Raw genomic sequence first — 17,693 nt, 5'->3', positions numbered from 1 at the left:
AAAACCCAAGATTATAGTGATTATAGTGCCCAGCAAGGGAACATCAAAGTAGGCTTTACACAAAGTATTTTAAGTGCTGGAGGGAAAATAAATGTACCACAACCAGTGGTGCCGATTAGGGAGTGGGCGGGGGGCAGTTGCATCCCCAAATTTCTGCCACTTTTGCCCCCGCACTATGCTAAAACTTATATAAAAACTTATATACAAAGGGAAATATACTGTTTCAACCCCCCCCCCTCAGGTTATGGAACCCAATCTCCGCCACTGACCACAACTAATTATTTAATCCCTTGCCAAACTTTCAGTTAAAAATAATATTGTACATTTCCATTGACCGTATGGCGAACTTGGTAAAAATACCATATCAGGAAATTTAAATAACATAAATTATGCTAGCAAGTGCATTTAAAATTCATGAAACAACAGCGGAGAAGAAAAATAAATAAAAAAAATGAAGCAAAATGCAATAAAGATGGCAAAAAGTACTGAAAAATGATGTAAAAGCCAAAAATGCAAAAAAAATAAAATGTTGTAAATTATGTGAAATGGACTGATATCAGGGTTAGCATTATTTTGAAGGCTCAGGAAAAAATATGATTTTTCATCAACTTCCCGAGCCCTAATAATAATATTTGTAGTGTATTTTCTTGTCAGTTTGTATATTTTTGGAAAAAACTTACACTCACGGCAATGATACTAATTGATTTTTCTCTTCTCCACAGTGGAAACTCGAAATTACATTTTTAAGTGAACCAAAATGAAAAAAACTTAAAATTGGGAAAATTTATTATATTTTGCTCTATTGGAAATGAGTATTGAATGTTTAAAGTGAGAAAATGTAAAATTCAGGATGTAAAATTGAGGTTTCACTGTATAAAGAAAATAACTTTAAAAAATTATTTCAATGGCTGTCTTTATAATGCAAAAGTAACCCAGTGTTGCATGTTGTTATGAATCAAACTTAGGGCTGCTCAACTTTTGAAGTGTAGGAACACTACATAGCTCTCAATGAAGAAGTGTAATTTTATGTCATGTAATTTTATTTTGTAGATTTATTGTTTATAATTATGCAAAGAAACAATGTGAACTGCTCAATGTGATGTCTAAACCTGCTATTTACTCTTTTCTTTCTATATAGAATCCATGCGATGATATTCGCCATAAAAAGATATGGTCTCGTAACAAAACATGTGAGCAGCTTCCTCGTTTTTTAGTAATAGGACCACAGAAAACAGGAACCACGGCATTGTATACATTTTTATCTATGCATCCGGATATCAGCAGTAATTTTCCAAGTCCAGATACTTTTGAGGAAATCCAGTTCTTCAATGGTAAAAATTATTATCGAGGTCTTGACTGGTAAGTGATTTAGATGTTAATTTTGCATCTGTTGATTGTAGTGTGTGTGTGTATGTGTTTTAAGAAAATGAAGAAGTATTACTTGTTGTGTAGATATAAAGGTTCTGGATACACTGTTATGTCATATGCAGGAAAACATATTTTGAACATACTGTATATATGTTATTGGTTCTTTATATTCCAAATTGTGTGATTTTTACAGATTTGCACAAGTCTTATAAAATTGTCTCATTTAATTGTACTTAGGTGATTTACCTCCAGTAGGAATATTTTTGTTAAAGTTCCTGAATGGGTGACCCTGGATTGTAAAGGTGCTGGTCATTTGCTTCCTTCCATGGACGTTTGATGCCCCCTCAAAAAACACTTTTTCAGTCTGAAATTATCATGTTTCTTCAACGAATTTATAATAACTAACATAAATTAATGTGACTGAAATGAAATTATGTGTGAAATATATAATTTTTATGTGGACATTAATTTTCCAGGGGGGGCATTGCCCCACCTTGCCCCTTCCCCTTCTGGACATCCATGTTTCCTTCCGGTATGGCCGAGGTTGAACATGCATGGAACCCTATGTGCCTTGGACTTTTAGCTGTCTAACACAAATTATGTAAAAGAGAAAGTTACTATACAATGCACTTTGATTCCAGATGCTGGCAATATAACAAATTGAATTAATTTTTTTAGGGAAAAAGGCATATCCTTTTTTAAGGAATAGGCTGATATGAAATTTTTGCCAATACCAATAGAGTAGTAATGGTAAATTTAACAATACAGAGAACCAGTATTTAACTGATACAATATAAAATTACAAATCTTCCCTGAAGAACCTGAATTATTCTTTCATCCCTTAAATAATGTATGTGATATGTATTTAGACATTTGCTTTATAAAACCCAGGCACATGAGAAATTCATTAATTCATATTATTGGGAATGTAATTGATAAACTGATGTTCCAATGCCCATATTGGCCTGTACTTGTTGAACAAGAATTAATCTGCTCCATCCCTATTATGATGTTTGGTGAGAGAAAGAACTATTTTGTTGGAATTTAAACCATGATCTAAGCATAACAAAGGTTAATATCTTGGAAAAGAAAATGACACTACATTACGACAAGATGTTGCATTGTGTTCCTTCTCTGCTTTTATCTGGTTTATTTCTTTTGGTATTTCTTTGGATCAAACTTGGCCACTTGCGTCAAATACCCTTCTGTCAATGTACACAAATAGTGCAATCCAGTTATCAAACAATGCTTCTGAATTAGTTGCCAACTTGTTTTAGAGTGATTTTTCTGCACATCATGTATTTTATTTACCTGTGTAACACCAGGTTCATAAAATTAAATTTAGCACACTATGACATTGTCAAGGTAAAAAGGGAGGATATAAATACAGGTAGGGAGGTGGCGGAAGCAGGAGCACACTACTAAACATCTGTTTTTGAAAAAAATGTGTGCTGTGTTTTATCTTTTGGGGCTTATGGACCTGTTTTCCACAGGTAGGGAAAATATATCATCTTCAGCATATGGTGTAAGAAGACATTATGCGAGTGTTTATATTAAGTGTTATTGTAACAAAATATTTGTTATTTCTGAATTTTGAAAATGCATGATCACTGAAGGCTAACTCCATTTTTTCATCCATTTCTACTGATGCAAGCTTCTGTGAAAGTCAAAGTTTACTATATAGAAATTTCAGCGAAAAATGCAGGCTCAACCAGGTCTTGAACCCAGGGCATGCCATTTCTCTACCAACTGAGCTGCCTAGCCAGCCTGGGTTCACATTTTTAGCTGCCACTCTCTTATCTGTGTGGAATCCTCTCTGACAGCTCTACCGTAACGGGATCGGTTGTCTTTGAAACACTTTATATGTCGATGTTGCCTGGTTCCTCCCAGTGTAGAGATGTAAATTCATTAATATTTGGCACACACAGACTATGTAGAAATTCCAAAGGCAACATATCCCATTGCAGTGGCACTTGTCAGAGATAATTCCACACAGGTAAAACAGCATCAGCGAAAAATCAGGCGAACCTAGGCCAGCTCAAATCCTTAGTTGGAGCAATGGCACGGTATGAAAGAAACCTGTATTGAGCCTGTATTTTTCGCTGAAATTTTTACATAGTATATCTCCTGTGTGTGCCAAATGTTAGCCAAAGTTTACGACATATTGATATCAAGAATATTCTTTTACAAACCAGTGGGTACCAAGAATATTGTTTTACAAACCAGTGGGAAATTTAACTTTGTTTATAAATATATAAAATTAATATTAAGAGGAATCCATGTAACTGTTCTCACATTCAGCATTTGCCATTGTGCAGCTAGTTGCAAGCTCAGCATTTTCCAAACAGGTGGAAAGATTGCCTTACGATTTGGCCCACACACGTCCATTGGTAGAGCAAAGAGACAGCATGCCAGAGACCCAGGTTCAAGTCCTGGCTAATCTTACATTTTTTGCTGAAGTTTCTACAAGATGCATGATTATCTTGCCCTTTCCTTGGTCACACAACATGTATGTTAAAGTGCAGAAAATTTGTGTACTATGTATTTTTTTTTTATTTTCAGGTACATGAGCTTTTTCCCAGTGCCAAAGAATTTCACAGCTCGGTATCTATTTGAAAAGAGTGCAACATATTTTGATGGAGACCAAGTTCCAAAGCGGGTACATGCATTGCTTCCCCATGCAAAACTAGTAAGTTTATGTTGATATATATTACATCTTGCTGCCTAATGTTTTCTACAACAATATCATCATCATCATCCTTTGCTGTTTCCTGCCTCTGGCTTGGTGAACATAGAAGTCAAGCCTCTCCATTTTTTCCTGATCTTCCACCACTATCTGCTCTTTCCACCTACATCTTAGTCTCCCCCTTGCCCTTATTCCCATTCGTTTTGCATGGTAAGCTCTTACTGGTGGTCTTTCTGCATCCATCCTCTTCATGTGTCCAAACCATCTCTTCTGTGCCTGATCTATCCTGTCCTGAAGCTTCACCACCCCAACTGTTTATCGGATTTCCTCCTATCCCTTCTAGTCTTCCCCAATATACTCCTTAAAAGTTTCATCTCCACTGCCTGCATCTTTCTTTTGTCTCTCTCTGTGTGATTGTCCAAGTCTCTGCTCCATACGTAATTATTGTCACATAGTATGTGTTTCTTGCATTTCATAGGTACATCCCTGTTCCATATTAATCTTCGAATGCTTTGATAGAGTCCACCACCCATTTGTCCTCTTCTGTTTACAACTGTTTACACAAAACTGTTAACAACTCTACAATAATAACGTTCATGAAATTAAAAACATGTAGCATTTTCCAAGGAGCCACCAGTTGTAATTTAGGGGTAAAAAATCAATATGATCAATTACGGTTAGATATGAAATACAGTATCAGACAAAATGGCCATCATGGTTCCTTTGGTGCATTTTGTCTACATTTATGAAGTAATTTTCATATAAGTGCAGCTCAGTCTTGCCAATGACATGGTAAATTTCTTTGTCGAACTCATTTTTGATTGGCAGATTGTTGGTGTACAGTATACCTTTTGTGTATAATCACACATGCTTGGCAAAATGGGTTTTCACATCATACAAATGACCATAATAAGTTTTCACACTATGTAGATGTTGTTCCACTGTGCTGTGATCCAAGATTACGTTGCTCATGACTAGGGGCATGCATATTTCGTTTTTGACGAAAACAAGAAATGTGAAATAACACATTGTAGTGTTAATTTTTCATGTTTTTGAAAGGTGTGAGATGCATTTTGCTACAATGTTTTGTCACGAAATAATGCAAAATGAACTGCAAAATGTGCAATAAACTGTTAAAACATGAAATTTAGGGTTTATTTACTGACGTGACTCTTTCTGAGGTCTTAATTATCCTGTGAGTTATGTAAATCATGGAAAGTTGATTAATTCTCCTGTAAATATTTGAGAAGAATATTGAATCTCATCCTCATCTTTTTATGAGCCAAAAGAGGCAGAAAAGCAAAAGAAACTAATTAAAACAATCAATTAAAAACATGCAACCAGAAAACATCCTGTAGCTTCTATTGGAAAATCATATATATAGAGTGCAACCTCAGTTTTACATTTTTCAAGAAACCCAGGTGAGAGAACTTAAAATGTGAGAAAATATAAAATCAGGAAAATTTTTGTTTGCAGACCAAAAATTAAACAGCATAGAGCGATGTGAATATCTAAAGAATTTCACTACAGTAGCAGAATAGCAAGTATCTATACATTGACAGTTATTCTGGAAGTTTGGTTTCTTTTTTAATGTACCTGATATATTATTAAACAAAATTGTATGATGTCACTAATGATGTATGTCTGCAATGACATTTGTGAATTATGTAGAAGTGAATGTTTAACTTAATATATTACAAACCTTCTCAAATGATAGAACTCATAAAGTTTTGTAAATATAAACATGTTGAAGTCATTAAGCTTCTAATGTATAACCGGGTTCGATACCCAGTGGAGGCACATAGTGGTTCGGATCCCACTTTAAACTGTAGGTCCAGTCCCAATTAGCCTTACTGTGCATAAAGTGGACTTAAAACACCAATTCAATCAATCTAATGTATAGAATGAAGTGCTGCATCGAGGCTTTGAGGCTTTTTTGCTTGATTGTCTAATAGTTTGCAAGGATGATGCCAGGTGGCTTTACTGAATCGACATTGTCTTCACTTGAGCGAATAACGCTCGAACAGGCAAACTATAGGTATACACTCGAAGCCCAGTAGTACACATGTAACTGTAATTTGTCTGTGGTTGTAGCCCTTCAAATATGCTTCCGTGAAGTGAAAGACACAGTGAAATTTAAAGTAAAGAGAACATAGTCATCATCTCTATGTTAAATTGAATTTAGTCTATCTTACCAATACATAGCAATATATGAAAATGAATAGATGATTATGGACTGAAACTACCAGCATGAATTTTACATGTATATTTGTACGATTATTGTCACATTGAAATTTTATATGATATTTGATATTCTATATATTCAAATGAATCACACTTGAGCGTGGGAGATTCAATTGAGTTTGAGCAAGCGAAAGTGGTCCAATGCAGTACTCTAGTATAAAACGTATTAAAAATGCAATATACGCCACACTCTATTGTATAAGACATGTCTTTATCTTTGGCCATGGATTACATGTGTATTTAAATTCAGCAACATGTCCTTACTAGGGCTGAGCTGATACCAATACTAATGCATTGGTACTGTAAGTATCGGTTGAATTTTCTTCACCAATACCATCCAGTACCAAAGATTTTGAGTGGCTAGAGCATAGGGTTACCAGACATCCAGTTTTTCCCGGACATGTCCTACTTATAGCCTTGTCCAACGTCTGGAAGTAATTTGAAATATATTATTAATGTCCTACATTTTGAGCATCACATAATATTAATTAGGCAAATACATGTTTCAGTTGAACAAAGATAAATCGTGCAAGTTACAAGTCTATGGACTGCACTCTCAAACTCAATAGCGAAATTTATTTTGATTCAGTCATTGCCCAAAAAGAAAATGAAGGTTTCTGCTAGAACAAAGTTTTGGGACCACATTCTGATGATGTCAATGTTCAGTGCCTGCTGGAACACCTGTTGGAACAAGGTGTTTCCCATTCTCATTCAATATTTTGATTGTAAAGCATGGGGTATATAGAGAACAAAGTTATAAAACTAAAAACTACCCTAGATGAAACTTCTGGAATCATTTCAAGTTAAGGTAGTTGCTGAATATTTGTTTGCCATTCCAGGTCATAATGAGAAAGTAATTTCATTACCATCAGCACAAACGAGTATGAGAGAAATATTTTTTTTCTAAAAGTCTGTAAAAAGGTTGGTACTGGGGTTCAATATAATTTCAAAGAGTTTGACTGTTCAGTCTCTCATAGATACATTTTGACTAAACCTGACATTTTGATAAAAATTGGCTCCTCTGAGAAGTATCAGTTATAACAAGTAGTAAGAAGTGTATTGTATTGTATTGATTACAAGTTTGGAAATTTTGTATTAAGAAATCACATTTTTTAAAAGCTGAAAAGTGTAAATTTCAAATTACTTTCTAACATGTTCTGGAAACGTGTATTATTTATTGTGAATGTTTTTTGTCCTACATTTTTTGTCTTAAAGTCCTACATTTTGGGACATTATGTCCTATATTTCCATTATAGCGATCTGGTAACCGTACTTGAGTGGCCAAGAGAAACAACTCATTTGTCAAGTTTTATCCTTTTCAAAGGTTCGTTCGACCTTCCTGGGAAGCAGAAGACAAAATCAAAGACAAGCCAAAAGTGAAAGTGATGCACTGAAACGTGACATTGAAGGCATGTAACTGCCTGGTGGTCAACTCTTATGTGTAAATAAAAGAAACCATTCATTGCCAATTCTAGTGGCCATGGTGGCTCAGTAGGTAACGTGTCTGACTACAATGCTAAAGGTGCTGGTTCAAATCCAGGAACTTTTCTAATGTTGGAAGCGGCCCCGGCACCCACCCAGCATCGAATTCCATGGGTACCTGGTGGAAACCCTGGGGGGTAAAGGCAGTCAGGAGCATGCTGCTGATCACATCACCCCCAACCACGACCGGATCAAAAAAGTGTGGAGCGTTACCCCCCCCCCCTACACACACACACCCTATACGCCTTCATGGCGTGGTGCTAAGCACAGGGGAGGATTTTTTTTTTAACCACCATGGGATGAATGTTGCTGAGGGAAGGAGGGTTGTTGATTTTCTTCTTGTGCTCTACCCTTCTGTGCGACTGCTAGCTATGGCGACACTGCAGTGACTTGTTTTTATTGCAAATGACAGAGAATAATGAACAGCTGGTCAAATGAGCATTAAATATATATCTGTATTTTAATATATTTTTACATCGTTTTCCTCCCTCCAGGTAGGGACACTTACAATAATCGGTGTAACTGCAACACTTTAAAAAGGCTTGCAACATTTCACAAGACATTTTAAATTGCTGCAATGCTACATATGAATAATTTGGAAGTTATTTAATGTCATTAATAGAATGTGATGTGATGAGTTTTATGACACTGTAACTAGTCTTTGTTATTTTAAACTGGAATCATACAAGTATTGGTATCACTTTTGGTTGGAATCTGTCAAGAGTGTTGGTATCGGCAAATGGTGGTGGTATTGGCTCAGTCCTAGTCCATACAAGAGAGGATTTAGAATAAAATTCAAGATTTGGTTCAAATATAGAGTTATTCTTTTTATAGCAAGAATACTAAAGTCTTTTAGTGAATTCTACGACACAAACACTAAACAGCGTCTCACTGAAATATTTTTCATACATAAAACTTTTGCACTGGCTCAAAGTATGCCTATCAAAAAACAAATTAGTTATTTCATTACATGAAAGTAGTGCATTTTGAAACATGAATTATGATTCAAGTCTTTTGAATCGCACTCTGTACCACAAATGATATGCATTTGATAAACTTTAAAGAGTTTAGTTTATTATTCCCCCCTCCCCCCTCCACTTGGAAGTACTTACTGCCACTTTATCTTTGAATTAGGTTTTCATGCTTTCTTAAGATGGGGGGGGGGGTTCCTACACACTTCACTTTTGTCCCCAGGGTTTTTTTTGAGGGGGGAATCTTTCATCTAAGATTGTTCTTTTATTTCATTTTTAGTAATTTATTGTCAGGAATGTTGAATACACTTGATTCATTTGATAAGCATGCAAAGTTGATGATGTTATATGTAACATATTAGAATGTTACATCATTGTAATGCACTAATCCATCAGGTCTGGATATTCATAATTGGGAAAAGAGAGATGTGGTAGTAGATAAATACGGAGAAACTAGGACTCACTTTAATCCGCGAAGTTGTTTTTTCTTTTTCGATTAATTTCAGTGGCCACTGCCACCACCCTTGTTGGAACTTGCTGTACTGTTGCTTGGCGTGCGTCTTTTGTTTGTAGTTCTCTGGCTGCCATTAGGTGTGCTGTTGTCTGCTATTTCCGACGAAAACTGTTGTGGTACTGTTATCGCCTGGAAATAGCAGACGACACAGACTCAGACACATAGTTAACAACAGCGCACCTAATGGCAGCCAGAAAACTACAAACAAAAGACGCACGCCAAGCAACAGTACAGCAAGTTCCAACGAGGATGGTGGCAGTGGCCACTGAAATTAATCGAGAAAGAAAAACCGCTTCGTGGATAAAAGTGAGTACTAGTTTCTCCGTATTTATAGGTCTGGATAGTTTTTAAAAGTACCTGGAAAAATCTGAAAGAGACTGGGAATTTGATTTTGCAATATGAGTAAAAGTTAAAAAAATCAAAAGTAGAATTAAATTTATGATTTAAAAACGTGAAAGAATATTTGTGGTTTTGAACCTATTTTCAATGTAAATACTGGACTAACGAAACTTTCAAAGAACAGTGTATCATGTTAATTACAATTACTGTGAATATAATATATATCCCAACACTAATCCCAAGAAGTTTAGATCAACACAACTTGATGTTGACTAATGTCATTGGAAAGTCAATCATTGAAGAAAATGCACATATCAAATTAAGAAAAATTACCTTTTACCAGTGAGTGTATCTATGCCATCTGTTTATCTAAGATTTAATAATTGTAATACTATTGATGGAATTATAGTAATCTGATAACTATTATTTACTTTATTAGCAAACTATGTAGTAATTTTATAGCCATTCTGTTCTCCATTTCAGGTGACTATTTTGATCTCTCCTGCCCGAAGAGCATACAGTTGGTATCAGCATATGCGTTCACATAATGATCATGTAGCCCTGAATTACTCATTCTATGATGTCATCACAGCAGGTGATACTGCACCAAAAGCACTAAGAGAACTGCGCAACAGGTAAATAATAATTCATGATTTATGTTTTGCATCACCAATCAAATCAGTGCCATTCTGGCAGTAATTGAGTGTGCACCTCCCAAGAAATAATGGAAAATAATCCTGAAAAATCGTTTCTGTGTTAGAAACTTGTCACTAAGGGATGGCAGCGATCTCGAACAGATGCCAGCGATAATTGTTCACTGCATATTAAATGTATTACCAACAGGCATAAATACAAATTATGCTCACTGGTTTTTCAATGTTTGCAGGAAAACTTTATTAATAACTTCATTTAAAATTGCTTCCACAGTGTAAAACATTTGCTGTCATATGTTTCTACCTTATTTTTCATATACTTGTGTGTGTGTGTGTGTGTGTGTGTGTGTGTGTGTGTTAGGTTAGGCAACCAGGTTGGATTTCTTTATGGATAATATTATTTATAAATAATTAATTAATAATCTTTAAAAAAATGTATAAAAGTGAAATTGCTGTTTCTCATGATTTTTCACCTTCTATCGGAATGTTTTGCTTTGCGAAGCAGTGACCGAGAATGCATGGGAGCCATATCATATGTATTCGTTGCATGAGAAATAATGGAAAATAACTTCCCTAGCACTGCAAATCGCCATTCTCTTATATTTCCCTTACCATCCTGTTGCTGTTTTCCTGAGTGTAACACAGAGCTTGCAATTTGAAAGCAGCAGTACACCTCGCCCTCTTTCCCATCTTGATCTTGTTTTCTTCTACTACAGAATAAACATGGTGGATACGGAAGTGAAAGATTTGGAATGCTAAACATAGTTAAGGGGAGTGGGGGTTACTTGCATGAATTGGTGCCTCATTGTAAAAAAGGCTTTTGTTTCTTTCTTGATGGACATAGCGACAGCATTATGACCTACAACTAATGAAAACTTTTCTTGAACTTAAATTGTGCTGTACTTAATAGCCGAGATGTAATTTTTTTGTTGCTTTTCCTCATCAAAAGCAGGGTGTTTGAGTGTTATGCATTTGCAAATATGGTAAAAAGGTAAAGTGTTCCCCTGTGCTTAGCACCATGCCATGAAGGCATATAGGGGGTGTGGGGGTAACGCCCCACACTTTCTTGATCCGGTCATGAGTGGGGGTGATGTAATCAGCATCACGCCCCTGACCGCCTTTACCCCCCAGGGTTTCTCCCAGGTACCCATGTTATTCGATGCTGGGTGGGCGCCGGAGCCGCTTCCAACGTTAGAAAAGTTCCCGGATTTGAACCGGCCGGGGATCGAACCCAGGACCTTGAGCATGGTAGTCAGACATGTTACCGACTGAGCCACCGCGGCCACTGCAAATATGGTATATAGTACTATTTTTCTTTCTGTGTTTTACTAATTTTACCATTTTAATGGTCTTTCAACAATACGTTTTTCTCAGTTATGCATTTTTTCCTTCTGTCCTCCATAAAATGTATAATTAAGATTTCACTATATTCTGAAAATTTTTAAATTACTACAATGTTAATTTCTTGGTATAAGTGGAAACCATAAGAATATTTACATTTATTCAAAGTATTGTCATCTTAATATTTGCATTTTTGCTTTCTTAATTTTGCAGATTGGTACCATCAAACTATGCATCTTGAATCATATTACTTGTGTGTAAAGCTCAAAGATTATGAATTTTGCTTTCCTCTCGAAAGTATCTCCAGTTTATGTGTTACTCAAAATCATAAAACTTCTTGTTATTTATTGGTGTTGTTTCTTGATATTTCAGATGTTTAAACCCAGGAAAATATTCCCAGCATCTTGAAAGATGGCTGTCCTTCTTTCCTCCTCAGCAGCTGCATATAATCGATGGGGAGCAGTTGCGGTTAAACCCAGTGGAAGTTATGAACGAGCTGCAGCGTTTTCTCAAAATTCAGCCTCCGTTTGATTATTCAGCTCACCTTAGGTAGGTATAGGAAGGACATTGTTTGAATTGTAATGGTGTGACCGCAGGTTTTACACTGATCAAGATCAGCTGATATTGACTTCTTCCCAAGAAAAATAAGAATTATGGCCTCAATTTACTCTTATCAGATGAAAGACCTCAACTACTGATAAATATGAATCGATGAAAACAGAAAAGGCAAATTGTGAATTTTAAATTTTTCCTTGATGGCATTTCCCATATGTTCATTTGCGTAAAATTTTTTAAAATTTAATTTCAATTTTTAAACTTTAAATAATTCAAAATTATTAATAGAGACCAGGGCAAAATGATCCAATGGGGGGAAAACATCATGCTTAATTCAGGGTGTCTGGAAAATTCAGGGAATTTACTTTTTCTGAAAAAGTCAGGGAAATTTATTGTATTTCTGAAAAAAAATTGTAGTTGTGCACTAATTAGATAAACAAAAAAGGGACAAAAGGAATTTAAAATTTGTTGTGGGTAAACTATACTTTACTTTTGTATATTGAGTATTACTGGTAGTTACAGTAAAAATTACATATTACATACTCAAGGAAAAGGAGTACAAATCTACTACAGTAAGTAGTACAGTAACTACTTTCTTGTTGCAATTTTTGGGTTGTGCTTGGTTGATATTAGTATTAATGCATATACTACTAAATTTTACTATAATTGTGCATTATTTATACTGTATTTGTTGCGATTTTTTGTATGAAAAATAATTCTTTGTTTACAGTTAGTCAATATGTGGCAAGTAATATGTAAAAGTTCACAGTCAAATTCTGTGCAGTTTTTCCTTCTTGGTGTTACTTTTAAGATGTGAATATTGTAAAAACTTGGTTAATTGGGATTCTAAGCCTTAAAATGTTGTGACCTTCTTAAACACATGTTTAAATACATTAATTTGTCCTAAAGACGTGGTCTGGAAAAGTCAGAGAATTTTGTTTTTTACAAAATTGTAGGTACCCTGTAAAGTCAATCAGCTACTACTTCAGTTGAAGTTAAAATACTGTTGGTGAGAGTTAGTTTCATTCCGCATCCTTTCTTAAAACTGAACAGCAGAAAATATTATTTCATGACCTCTTTATTTACATAAGTAAGTGATATTGTGCAATTTGTGTGAAACTGTCTGTTCTCCTGCTAGCCTCCTTCTTAAAGTTTCAATTGTTGAAACATATTACTACGAGTATATATTGGTGTGATGTACCTAAAAGTAACAACTAAAAACTAAAATGAACTCTGTAAGAAAGCAGGGGATGGTGTTAGCTCTTATATCTAGGCAAAATGGTCATTTGTATTATATTTTGCATGGATTTACTCTTGTTTTATTCACAATTAAAAATTTGCAAATCAATAATAACTAAGATCTACACAAAAATATATGGGTATAAGTCTTAATGTATCATGATTTTTTTTTTTATGCACAATATGGTATACTAAATCTTAGGGGAATCATTTTGCCCTGCTGTCCGCTATCAATTTATGCAAAATACCTCCTATATACCACCTTTACATGGTGTCAGGAATTCATGCAATTAGTTGCAATTGCGTGGTTATTTTCTGTAGTATTTTGTTCTTTTTTATTTGTAACATTTGCACATGATATATTCTGCAGGTATGATCCAAAAAAGGGCTTTTTCTGCCAAGTTGTTAACGGGGACCACACAAAATGTTTGGGACGTAGTAAAGGCAGACAGTATCCTCCAATGGATGACAAATCATATAAATTGCTGCAGGTAAGCTATGCTTCATCTGGTGGTAGTGTGTGCACAGACTTTAATATTTCAATCTTTTGTCAACAGACCACATAAATTTTGACATATTTGTAAAGCATCGAAATTGATTTTACAGGACTTTCAGTAAATATCTCTCCCTCATTCAGTATTTCCTATATGGCATTTAAGGTACAAATATGTCTTCTGAGTTCTGTCCCTTAGCATCATGTTTTCTGTTCCTTATTTAATGATGAATACAATGAAATATAGATATCAAATGAAGTTAAAATGAAAAAATACAAATGGTGTCTTATTTTTGTTTATGCAAGGTTTAAAGAGCACATAGAATATGCTTTGTGTAATTAAAATAACTTTGAACACTATGGACCAGCAACAAAGTTTTTTTTTTATTTGTTTGTAATTTCATGCAACATTAAACAGCTCATAACATAACTGAATGTTCGCTTATACAGCATGTATCATAATAGAGTAAACAACTTATCAGGTTTATTATTAAAAAAATATCTGAAACACAGCAATGAAGTTTGCTGTATAACAGTGAGAAAATCTTGAAGTTTTAATGCACAATACTTTTGTAAACACCGTCATTCAAGCACTGGTGGAGTGTTAAAGAGAATGACGATTTTCACAGTTGCAGAAAAAGCAGGCTGTGTCTTATAAAGAGACCTTACACCCCTGGACTTCTGCTTTTGGGGATTTGTGAAAGGCAAAGTTTATGTACCACCTATACAGCAGAATGTGAAACAGCTAAAGGAGAGAATAGGAAACTCCTTTAACACTTGAAGTGTAACTGATTGATACACAAAAAATATCATTGTTGTATTCCACGTAGTTTAGTCAAAATAAATTCTTAAAGTTGTGTACTCTATTACGATACACCCTGTACTATGTCTTAAGACTATTTCAAACAAATATGTTGAAGCTGTATATGACAACATAGGTATGCTATTTTTTTTCTAGCGTTACTACTTGTCCCACAACACTGCATTAGTGAAACTTTTCAAGCGACTTGGTATTCGCCATATTCCTCAATGGCTCAAGGAAGATTTGAGTGATACCGTTGTAACTTGACATCCGTGTGTGTTGTAGGAAGGCAGTGAGACACAAAAATTGAGTTTTGATAACCTGGCAGTAGGTGGCAGCTGCTGTTCAACGTCCATAAGAGAACATGAAGTTCTGTGATGAGAAAGTCTAATCAAGAAGGCAACTTAAGACTCCACCAATAGAATGCAAAAGTCAGCCCTGCAGCAGAAGACTAGTTCCATTGTGGCTAGTTCTGGAGGAAGGCAGCCAGAAATGTGATAGAGGGGCACCAGGATTCAATAATAACAATAAAGATCAAAGTGCATAAATGTTATTCCCCTAACTTTGGTTGTGAAATCAGAAACTTGCGGTATATATATATTAAAAACAAGTAGCGTTGTTATGGTCCAACCACAGTAATATGTTGAATGTTACAAGAACTTACTATAATGCCTCGTCAATGTTTAAAATGTTCACAAGTTTGACTAGTGGAGGAAAATAATTTAAGAACTGACAATACTGTTTACAATGTATGCTCTAGCCTCAGTATTCTTTGTGTCATCAATGTATATACAGCATCAGTGTTGCCATTTTTTTTTATTGGGTGGGTGGGGAGAAGGATGAATGTGGACCAATGTGTTGCTTTAGATTTAGAGTATCCAATCAATAAGTGCAGCAGAAAATATATCAATCCAGTGATTTCTTTCATTTCCAGTAAAGATGATAATTTTACTATAGAAGATAAATATTATTTTTATATTTTTTGGTTTGTTTTAGTGATCTAAGAAAATTGAGTGATTGTAATGGTTTTAAACAATAATGGTATCGCAATGAGGTAAATAATGATTTATGTTTTTTTAAATGATGATTACTTAGTTTTGCCAGTGGCATGTGAATGAATATTCCCTCACCCCCTCCCTCTGAATGTAAAGCATTTCATGTCATAACAGTTTAATTGAAGTGGATTTCAACCTGTAATGATATGTAGTTGAAGTTTTATTTTTCTATTGTTACTATTTTAAAATAGAAACTCCATAGAATATATTAGAGAGAGTAGACTATTTTATATATCAACACTGTTGGATCATCAATAGTTAAGCACACTTGGGTTGAATTTGAAATATCCAATTCTTGGTAGAGTTATACTTTTAATTGTCCCTTGCAAGAACATTTTTATGCACACTCGTGTTCACATAAAGTGGCACATTTTATAAGGCTGGACAGTTGAAGTGTGCATAGTTAAGTTTTATTATTGGGTGCATACTAATTTAAAAAATCCATGTGCATGTATCAAGCACTTCCTTGCAATCCTAAACATACCTACAAGCCTGCAAACTATTCATTGGCCCACAACTTGAAACACCACAAAACCTTTAATTTCTCAATCTCACTGACAGGAAACCAAAGAAGACAGAAGCCAGACATACCATGGAACACCTGAGTATTAAACACAACTGGCCTTAGTACTTCATTATCTTTATAATTTACACAATTTGTTCAATACAGAGCCCTGAAAACTGCAGCCTAACTATAAAGAATACTGAAATGGTATTTGAAATTACTTTCCATGCAAGTTGCAAGATTTACATATATAAAGAGAATTCATTATTTTAAAAATTTATATATTCTTAACACACACATATTGAGAGATCTTACAAAATAACATACCATTTTGTTTACTCTCGCAGTAATGCTATTAATCTATTGAATTGCCCTAGTTTGCTTATTAATACCATACTCAATGCAGTTGTCTGTAATATTTTAATATACCAAGCATGTCCTAGTTAAGATGTACCTTTGAATATGCTATAAATTCACAGTTTTTGACATGACTTAGGATGCATTCAGAGGCAGCTTTGTTTCTAAAGTGCCATGTGTTACGATGTGTGAATGAATCTAGTGTGTTTGTGTTAGTTCAGTGTAATATGTTGTACTTTGGGGCATGACAATAATTGAAGAATTCCATATGTAATTACAATCAAACTTTCGTAATATATGTATGCAAAGGAGGTATTTGCATAAGCTAGGCATTTACATAATTAATAATAAGTTGGTTTGATTGCTTTTCACAAATAAGAAGAAATTTGAACATTTTTGTTTTTAAGGAAAAGGATATTTTTCTTGCATTTGTTTATTGTATCATGAACGAATTACATGCCAACTTTAAACAAATTCTTTTTAAACATATGAAGTACAGAATTATGTTGTAATAAAAATGTCTTTGTTTCTCATGAGATTGAAATGTTTTACCTAAAGATATGTATGTGTTTGTAATTAAGAGTGTGCATGTGCGAGTGTTTATATATGTGGGTATGTTACAACATATTGGCCATATTATGTTCAAAACATAAAGCATTGGTTTAAAAACAGTTAGGAAAATCTTGATAAGAAAATTATTTTAAGATTGTACCTGATACATCAGAACAAGGCAGTTTTTGATATGAATGTACTGTTGCAAAAAAAATGTGTAAGGATGTGAGAAAATAAAGACATTTTTATGTGCCGATGAAATGTGAGTTTTAAGACACTATGTGTCTTGTATAATTAAATATTTACATAAAGCAGAAATGACTGTTTTTCTCATTTCATGCCCTTCCTCATTTTCATATAAGTAATGAAGATAAATATAATTGCTGATAAGTAGACCTCTGCTGTGTTGCAGTCAAGTCCTCCAGGGTTCACTTCCCAGTGAAAGTGGTTCACATAAACTGTAAGTCCATTCCCAATGGGGCTGGTCAGGCAAAGCTAATTGTATGTAGTAACATGATAGTTGTGCTTCATACGTGG

At 34.6% G+C, this 17,693-nt stretch overlaps 1 protein-coding gene across 3 annotated transcripts in view; it reads left to right on the top strand.

Moving 5' to 3' along the window:
- Positions 1–17,474, top strand: part of sfl (N-deacetylase and N-sulfotransferase sfl) — a 491,065-nt gene extending 473,591 nt beyond the window's left edge. For all 3 annotated transcript variants that reach the window (XM_083112039.1, XM_083112033.1, XM_083112023.1), the window contains 6 exons: positions 1,139–1,359; positions 3,931–4,057; positions 10,088–10,239; positions 11,971–12,147; positions 13,763–13,883; positions 14,844–17,474. In XM_083112039.1, the coding sequence (XP_082968165.1) occupies positions 1,139–1,359; positions 3,931–4,057; positions 10,088–10,239; positions 11,971–12,147; positions 13,763–13,883; positions 14,844–14,954 (909 nt within the window). In that variant the 3' untranslated portion in view covers positions 14,955–17,474. The remainder of the gene's footprint in view (positions 1–1,138; positions 1,360–3,930; positions 4,058–10,087; positions 10,240–11,970; positions 12,148–13,762; positions 13,884–14,843) is intronic.
- Positions 17,475–17,693: the final 219 nt, after the last annotated feature.

This window comes from Lepisma saccharinum, chromosome 1 (genome assembly GCF_977018435.1).
Source record: "Lepisma saccharinum chromosome 1, izLepSacc3.1, whole genome shotgun sequence".
Lineage (NCBI taxonomy): Eukaryota > Metazoa > Arthropoda > Insecta > Zygentoma > Lepismatidae > Lepisma > Lepisma saccharinum.
The sequence above is the reverse complement of the archived record's forward strand: the minus strand, read 5'-3'. Positions and strand labels throughout refer to the sequence as shown.